This window comes from Tasmannia lanceolata, unplaced genomic scaffold (assembly GCF_043159265.1).
Source record: "Tasmannia lanceolata isolate RefF3 unplaced genomic scaffold, GAP_Taslan_0.1 ptg000002l, whole genome shotgun sequence".
Lineage (NCBI taxonomy): Eukaryota > Viridiplantae > Streptophyta > Magnoliopsida > Canellales > Winteraceae > Tasmannia > Tasmannia lanceolata.
In genome coordinates, this window is record NW_027518679.1 from 52075696 (window position 1) to 52085082 (window position 9387).

The 9387-nt window shown below is 39.3% G+C and overlaps 1 protein-coding gene across 1 annotated transcript; it reads right to left on the reverse strand.

Annotated features, from left to right (window-relative positions):
* Positions 1–1631: 1631 nt before the first annotated feature.
* LOC143886743 (uncharacterized) lies at positions 1632–7954 on the reverse strand. The gene is made up of 3 exons (XM_077390852.1): positions 7354–7954; positions 2737–3023; positions 1632–2368 (listed from the first exon to the last, which is right to left on the reverse strand). Exons 1-3 carry the CDS (start codon positions 7812–7814, stop codon positions 2313–2315), a joined length of 804 nt encoding a protein of 267 aa, XP_077246967.1. The 5' UTR covers positions 7815–7954; the 3' UTR covers positions 1632–2312.
* Between the last annotated feature and the right edge of the window lie 1433 nt (positions 7955–9387).

Here is a 9387-nt window from a genome sequence, read left to right on the forward strand (position 1 = left end):
ATTTCCTAGTTTTTCTCTTAGACCCTGTTTGTATGTTTTTATTGCAGGAATTTTCTGGAAAAGATAGGAAAGGAAACATATTGATGTAGGACTAGGAAGAGAAATACAAGAAAGGGGAGAAAAAGAGAAGACGAAGAGAAGAGAGGGAAGAATAGAATAAGAGAATAAGGAGAATAGGAGAAGAAGTGGAGAATTAGAAGTAGAACAGAAGAGTTAGGGGAGAAGTAGATGAGGTAGAATAGAGGAGAAAAAGGAAGAAACATGTAGAGGGGAGAAGCCAATCAATATCAATTCATAAACACTTAAAATCCCTAATACATGAGACCTCTATATATACACAACTGAAATAAAATTCCATGGAAAGTAAATAAAAGCCCTAAATCTAAATAACATTGAAAAGAAAATCCTAGAAACTAAATAACATGGAAATAAGAATCCTAGAAACTAAGTAACATAGAAATAAATCCTTATGGGCAAATATGCCCATCTTATTTGGCCTACAATCTGCATCACATATTTTTAAAATTTCATACCTTGTTTACACAAGAAAATAACTTGAATCAACTCTATTCAGTTTTTACTTAGAAGGGCCTTCAACTTGTCATAATATTCCTCTAAATTAATCATACTTGTATCATTTCCATCACACATGTTTTTCTTGCAATCCAAACAAGGCATTAGATTTCCTGGGTTTTCTCTTGCCAATAGGAAAATTGCTTAAGCCAGCTAGAAAAGGGATAGTTTTTTAATTATATTAGTAGGATGGTAATGCCATTCTCAACTCAACTCAACTCAACAAAGCCTTTGTCCAAAACTAGTTGGGGTGGGCTATATGAATCCTTTAGAAAAATTTCATGAAAAAGGAATTTACCCGGCTCTAATCCTGGCTCTAGTTGGGTTCTTCTTCTTGGATCATTTTCTTCCATTCTATCCTATCAAAGGTCATGTTCCTAGCTATCAAGTCTTTCATCACTGTTTCTACCCAAGTTGTTTCAGTCCGCCCCTACCTCTTTTTACTCTATCAATTTGGCACAAGTCACCTCTTCTCACCGGAGCATCTAAAAACCATTTCCATAAGATGATGCCCCCCCCTTTACAAATGTCTTCATTTTTTTTAATTCAGACGCAAGTGGAGTCTCATTAGGATTTGTTTTCTTTTCCATAAAAAGACTTTTGGGGTCTTGGAAAGGAGTTTTTATATGGTGTAAGCCCTTATATTCCCGTATTTTTTTAAAAGTACTTTACTGACCACACTATAGGATGATCCAAACCGTCCATGTGATGGGCCATAATGTAAATAGGTTGTGCCCAAAAAACCATTTCCATAAGATGATCCCAACCATCTGATCTAAGGGGATGCCCATGAGGATGCAGGGAAGTCTACTTGACTCTGGAAGTGCTAGTCGAAATCTTCTCTGTCTCCAATGCTTCGCCTACAAAGGGTTAGCTCATTGGTGAATTGTTCGTCACCTTGAACTGAAAACTTCATCACTTATTCCCTGGATTTTCACAACACATCCTAAGAACCGATACCACTTGTTGGCCCTAATTAGCTGGACCGATTATACCGTTTTATGATTATGAGAGCAAGGTAACGGAGCTTAGGAGATACACAGCCCAAATAATAAAAATGTAACACCAAAATAAAGGCCTTTTTATATGTATATCAAAACAACTTACAAACAACTTACAAGTGACTTGGAGTTCTTTTACCTTTTTCCTTGGAATCTATGCACTTCTTCTCCCTTGGAACTTTCACCCTTGAAGTCTACCCTTTTAGCTTACAATCTCTACACAAATCACTTCATACTCATAAGACTCAAGCCACTCCTAAAATAGTTAAATACATTAAAGACCTTGCCATAGTCCCCAATAGTCTTTTAGGATAGTCTTTTAGGAATCCTAAGCAACATCATAGGAAATCCTCATTGACTCTTTGATAATCTTGCTTAGACATTAAGAACCCTAAATAATATACAATGACTTTTACATTTTTCACAAATAATAACTATTCTAGAATACTAGAAGGACTTTTAACAAAACTATAAACATTTATTTTGATTTACAATTTCCAAGAAAACCGAAGCAACATAAAACGGAAAAGAAAATCTGAGTTCTATATAAATGCAGTAGCTAACATGATGTGATCCTAGGATGGTCCCCATCATAACACTTTTAAGAAAAAAGGGGGAAAATTAGATATACCTTTCCTCTTCCTTTTCCACCCTTTATAATATTCTTCTTTGTCCCAAAGCCGACGCTCGTACAGACAGAAACTAGTTGACGGAGATAAACGCTCGGGCACAAGCAATCTAATGTGATTCAAGAGGGTGAGATGAAGAACGCATGCCAGATTCCAGCGAGGATTCTGCGAGTGAGGGGAAAAAACCCAGTTTGTGTTTGTCGTTTTCTAATTAAAAACTGAAGTAGAAGATTGAATTGGGGTTTGGAATTATGTGAAACAACAAATTAATCCAAAAGCTTAAGATGTTAGAGTTGGGGTTATTTAATCATTTGTACTTCAACACTTCCCGTCACGTGTGACCCGCGTGACTCTCTTTCGGGTTGGCCGTACCAGTGCATTTTTAATATCAAATAGTTGTTGGGTTTCGAACCCAGGACATGCTCTGATACCATGTGAATCAAACAATTACTCCAAAAGCTTAAGTTGTTAGTTGGTGTTATTTAATCATTTATACTACAACAAATTAGTAGAAGATTAAAGGTCGGTTTTACTTGATTGAGATTCGACAGTCCTCTGAGATGTTTGGTGGTTCTCGGATTGAGATTGCTTCGATTTTCTTGTCCTTGATTGAGATTCGACAGTCCCCTGAGATGTTTGGTGGTTCTCGGATTGAGATTGCTTTGATTTTCTGCTCCTTGACTGAGATTCGACAGTCCCCTGTGATGTTTGGTGGTTCTCGGATTGAGATTGCTTTAATTTTCTTCTCCGACTGTTGTGATCAGTTAACCTTTTTGTGCAGCTGCGTTTCTCTTGATCGAATTCGGATAGCAAATGAAACCTGTTACAACGTATAGACATTATAATATGTTTAACAGAGGTGCGTCTCTATCAAAGCGAGGGGTAGGAATATACAGTTTCCATTAAACTGTCTTGAATGCGGAAGAGCAAAAGAAATGCTGTTTCGAAACAAATTCCTGGACGTCGAATACCCTCAGGATTTTATGAACTGTCTCGCCAATGACTAGTGGTTATAACTTATAAATTATGTATGTTTTTGCAAAGAGAGCTGCTAGGAAACAACAACAGAGAGCAAAAGAAATCTTCTACTTTGCTTTACTTGCTCATTTGGGGAAAAAAACTTGGCTTTAGGTCATGCCATCAATTCGTGACCAAAGTGCCAATGGTGGATTTTTTTTACTCATAAAAAGACCAAAATGTCCTCACATGTGAAAGGACAAAGTACCTTGTAAAAAGACCAAAATACCGATGATGGTCAATGATATACTTTGAATAAGGGTATGGGAATATCATTTCTATATACTAGCATTCTTGGCCCTTGCCATGCAAGGATGCTAGCATTATGGGCCCACTCGATCAAAACATGAGGCGTAAAATGGTGGGTTGATGCAGGGTAAGGGCACCAAAAGTAGAGATAGGCAGTGACTGGTCTAAAATGAAAGTACGAGTGGCTGAAAGTGTGGATTTTGAATTCAAACTTCGTAGGTGTAGGATCTAGTAGCAGCTAACTGACCATTGTTTCAGATAAACATGAAACTATCCCATTCCTAATGAGCTCCTCCATACAAATATGTATATGTCTATAATGTTGAAATGCTCTCAGTTGGCAGATAGTTATGACTGATTCACAAGGGGCCAGTAATGAGTAAAACTCTTTTAAATCTGATTCAAAAGTGTCATGTCAGAGAGGACCAATCCCATAGAGAAGTTGTTTCTATGGACACGATCAGAAACAGAAGTAGCTTATCTCTGTCTAATTGGTGCCAACACAATCAACAACAGAGGAAACTGATTCTTCACAGGATTGATATCGAATCAAATTTCTCTTATATGCTCGGGCCTATCATCATTTAGAGGAATTAAGCTTCTAATTGGCGTGCATGTGTAAGAGCATAATTCTGCTCTAAGGTTAAGCGCGGTTTCAACCCACTATCACAAAGGAGTTCCAAAAATGGGACAAACTTAAAAGAAGTTTCTTTTCAACTCACAACAGTTAACACCCAGAATCCATTATAATTAGATAATATGCATGAGAAAACCATTCAAATATATATTTATATATATATATACATATATATATATATATATATATATATATATATATATATATATATGAGAAAACCAGTTCTGTGAAGAGAATGGTTAAGGAAATACAGTTTTCTCTAGAGACACCTTGATCTTATGGTTCTTGAATTTTCTTGTGAGAACTCAATTGCAACCGTTTGGACCCCCTATAGTAAGTACGATGCTCTTCCAGAAAATTGGTATTCAGAATTTCAGATGTCAGATATTCCCAAGTTGGTTTGACTTTTTGGAGGGATATTCAGAAGCAATTATTCAAGTTCGGGGCTGGAATTAAATTCAGCGTTTATAAAGGGACCGAATAAAATTCTACAAAGATTGGTGGTGTCATGAGAGGCCGCTTTGCGAGGAGTTCCCTGACTTATTTGCAGTGGCTTTAAATAAGGAGGGGCATTTGTGAAGGATTGTGAGGGAGGAGGGGAGGGTTACTTGGGCCAACTTTTTCAGACGGAATTTCTTTGTTGACAGAGAGTTAGATCAGGTTGATCGGTTGCTGGAATTATTGGATGCTTGCCACATCCAAAGAAGCAGAAAGGACAAAAGGGTTTGGATCTGGTGCTCATCTGGAGAGTTTAGCGTAAAGTCATTCTATAACCATATTGTTCCTTGTCTTAGTGTCTCTGATTCAGCTAGGGTGTGGAGCATCCAGGCTCCTCCGAGGGTTTGTGCATTCACATGGACTGCTGTCCAAGGAAAGATCCTCATGGTGGATAGTCTTTGGAGGTGAAGAATGATTATTGTCGATCATTTTGCCCTTTGCCTAGAGGCCGGGGAATCGCCATCCCATATCTTCATTCACTGCAGATTAGCGAGATCCATTTGGAGTCGCATATTGAGGAGATTTGGATTGTCATGGGTATTTCCATCGACCATGGCAGAATTTGCTTAATAGTTCGTTTATCTCTCCTTGGAAGGAGAAAGGGCAAGTTTTATGGAGAGTGGTTCTTCTAGCTATTATATGGGTATTTGAATTTCCATTGACCATGGCAGAGTTTGCTTAATAGTTGGTTTCTCTCTCCTTGGAAGGAGAAAGGTCAAGTTTTGTGGAGAGTGATTTTTCTAGCTACCATATGGGTGATTTGCTATGATTTGTGGACACGGATAGGGGCGTCGCGTGTTGACATGGACACAGAGTGTCGGACACGGCAAACCCCCAAAATTTAGAAATGGGGACAGGAAAAATCAATAGGATGCAATGGATATAATATGAGAATACGAGTTTGTTTAGGATTTTAGGTTTGGGAGAGGGGATAAAATAGTCAATATTAGTTAAAGAAATAAAAGATGTAAGCACAATATTCAATAATAAAACAGAATGTCACACTTGACACGGGTACAAAAATGTGTCGACACGTTTACATTATGTCCGACACTTCTAGCAATGCATTTACAAGTGTCTAAGGGAGTGTCGACACATGTGGCACGGGTGTCGTGTCGTGTCGTGTCGGCAATAAATTCAAAGTGTCGGGTAAATCATAAGTGATTTAGAAGGAAAGAAATGCTAGAATATTTGAAGGCGTATCAAAAAGTCCGCTCTTCCTGTTCTCTATGGTGATCTCGTTAACTATATCGTGGGTAAAAATTCTTCCTCGCTTCAGGCTCACTTCTTTTATCGATCTCTGGCAAGGATGGGGAGAGGTCTTGGGAGAGAGAGAGATAATATAGAATCATTCTCCTAGAATGTCTACCTTTAAAAAAATCTCCTAGATGGTCTCTCACCGAGCCAGGGAAGGTGAAGTTAAAATTTGGCAGTTCCAGCCTTGGCAATCCAGGTCTGGCTGGGTTACTGGCCTTTTAAGGGATGAAATGGGAGCCACATTATGGGCCTACACTTGGGTCCAATAGGTATTTCGGATTCAAATGAAGCGGAAGTACAACCTATCCTTCAAGGATTCAGAATGATGGATAGTGAAGCCATAGATAGCCTATAGTGGAAGGGATACCCTCAATGACATTAAATGGTCGGATGGTAGTCACACATCCCCATGGAGATTCTTGCACTTTATTGAAGAAATTATGGATCAAGTAGAGAATCAGGACATCTCCTATCATCAAGTAAGAAGATCCGTTAATAGTGAGGCAGATCGATTGGGTAGAGCGGGGGCTAGAAAGGAGTCTATGGCCATTTTCGACTTTCTCCCTCCCTGATTTATTGTTTTTTCTATTCCGGTTGTCTGATGCTTTGTGTTTTTTCTTCCTTTATCCTGACCTCCTCGGTTAGTGTATCTTTTTTTGTTTTTAATAAAATCTATTTCCGTTCAAAAAAAAAAATTCACTTGCAGCTGTCATGGAAATGGATGCTAATAGAAATTATCTTCACCACAGGAGGTGAAAATTCTCATCAAAGCATTTCAGCACTGAACTAGTGAAGAGGGCTTTTCAGGGCACGGAGAGTATCGAAATTAAAAGATATTGTTGCATGCAGTTACCATCAACAATAAGAGAAGTCCAATAGGATTCGTCCAAATTTCAAGTCAATAGCAACCGGTCTGAATTTGCTGTTTGTGCAGGCGGCAGATTGGTTTGGAGCTCCCCATCAGACATACAAGAGCTTAGTTTAAAAACAAGAATTTAGACAAACTCTTACAGTGAGCTAAAGAGGTTGAATTTCATTGCTTGAGCATGTCCAGTAACGTGGCATCAATGTCCCCTCCTTACACTCTCCAAGCCAAATTTCTCAAAATTTTCTCCTACTCTCTCTTCTCTTTCTATATAGGTAATGACACCCCCTCCCACTGCTTTTCAAAGTTATACCACTAATCTACAAGGTAACTACCAGTATCCAAACAGCCAGGCATTTTTGGTTTTTATACAAGGTAATTTTTGTTTCACATATAAGGACATTTTCGCCTTTCATGAGTTAAAGAAAATCTACCAAGGTATCTTGGTGATTTGCAAAATTCACTCAAATGTGATGACTCTATTAGCAAATTGTCAAACTATAAGACTCTTGTGCAAATAAAGCAAAGTATAAGACTTCTTTTTGAAAAGAAAAAAAAAACAAAAGAAAACTCCTAAATTATTAGAGCAAGGACATTTTGGTCTTTTAATAGGTTCTTCTTCCATACCTGCTGCATAAATTGCAGAAACGTTGAGTAAGACCCGCGACCAAAACGGTGGGGGCTTTGAAGTGGAATTCACAAACTTTGTGACGTCTTTTGTAAGGCTTCAGTTGTGATAGATCGGAGTTACATCCCTCAACCTGACATTTCGGACTCTCTTCGACCCTGTTCTCCGGACCCTGTTCGACCCGGTTCGATCCGCTACCATCGGAAAAGGGTTTCCTCTTCTGGCCGGTTATCGGAACCCGATGCCGACGAGAAGGGCTGATGACGGAATCCGGTGAGGGAGACACCGGAGGACCGGAGAAGGAGAGAGAGTATGTGGGTGAATTGATTAGGGTTTTGTGAAAAGTGTATTTGATATGCTGATGGAGGACATTTCCTGCTAGGGTTTGGTTGGAATCTTGGGTGGGTTCTTGGCTGGGAAGTGAAATTGGGACCAAATTTCCCCATTCGAATTCTAGCATGTCTTTTGCCCTTTCACGACTGTCGAATTTCTGGGTTGTCTGCGTTGAAGTAGTAGAACTGGAGGAACCAAAAAGGGTTTCTCAGAATTGGGAATTTTCAGCTTTCCTTTGATGGGTGCTGGGAAATATTAAAGAGAGAGACATAAGTTTAGTATTAAGGTCCGGAGTGGGGGAGTGGGCCCCTCATAAGCATTGAGACAGGTTTAAAGGGTACCTAAAAGGGCTCTATTTGGATGGAGATGGTTGTATAAGTAGCCAATAGGGTCGAGAAAAGTTATTGGGGGCCGTTTGGATACACGGATTTTAGAATCTCGATTTTAGTTTGAAAACAGTGTAAACGTGGGTTCATGATCAAACTGTTGTATGCTAACCTGACGGCGTTTCTTGGATTTTAAGCAAGAAATCTAGGTTTTAGAAATCTCTCCCACATCTACAGATTTCTAAAACCTGGAAACATGAGATGATCTCCTGCGCTCTTGCTGACGGAAAGGAGGATGAGAAAACAGAAAACTACGGCCAGTCACTTTCTCTCGTCTCCCAACTACGATTTGGAGGAAATACAAGATTCTAAAATCTGCGTATCCAAACAACGCCCCCTTGTAGTGTTTGATATTCCTAGGATTTAACTCGTAGAATAGTGATAAGTACTGTTTGGTTGCCAGCCTCGTAGAGTAATGGAATGGGGTGTCATTACCAATAACATTGAAAGAGAAGAGAGGGGAGAGTAAAATTCTACATGTCAAATTCCTTCTTTTCTAAGAAATTTGGAATAGGAGGTGAAAGTAGGAACATGAGTGCCTTGTCACCGAACAAGCAATAATTACTTTCGAATCTTGTCTAGTGGTCACGAGGAATTGAAATGCTAAATTGGCAACCAAACACCGTTAAGTTACCCAAAAAATACAAAATACATTTTTTTGCTTCAGACATCCTAGTGTGGCAACCAAAAGCCGACAATTATATCAAGGCAAAGTGGGCTTTGCAGGAATCTCCAATGGAACAACATACAATGGGATTCAACTACAACCAAAACCTTTGACCTAGTTAGACTGAAGAGTGAAGCACTTCTACACCTTGTCATTTCCCAAATGCTGTGTAATGCAATCCAACGGGTTGGAAGGTACTTGACTCGGGCAACCAAAACAGTCCTAGTGACAATTTCAAAGCCCTCTAATGAAACATCCAATTAGAAGCGCTGTTGTAATAAGGAAACCTTGCTCGTCAGCCACCACCGATGATTAAACAGGCTAAGATCTAAAACCGTAACAGTCAGAGAATAGACGGGGAGATCATCCCTCAATGTTACCGGATGGTTGGACCGTAGGTCTTCCTATCCCAAGAGATTGTCTAGAAAATATCCACCACGTTGATTTTTTTATCAACTTAAAAGTCAAGAAAGGAGGTTTGACCTAGATCAAAAATCAAGAGGGAGAGGTTTTTTTCTCTTTACCCTTTATGTTGGACGGTCGGCCACCATGTAAAAACTCCTTGGATAAAAATCTTGGGTTTGTGTCTAGGGCTGGCAATTTCACCCGTTAAAACGAGGATCCGACCCGCCCCGCACGGGCAGGGA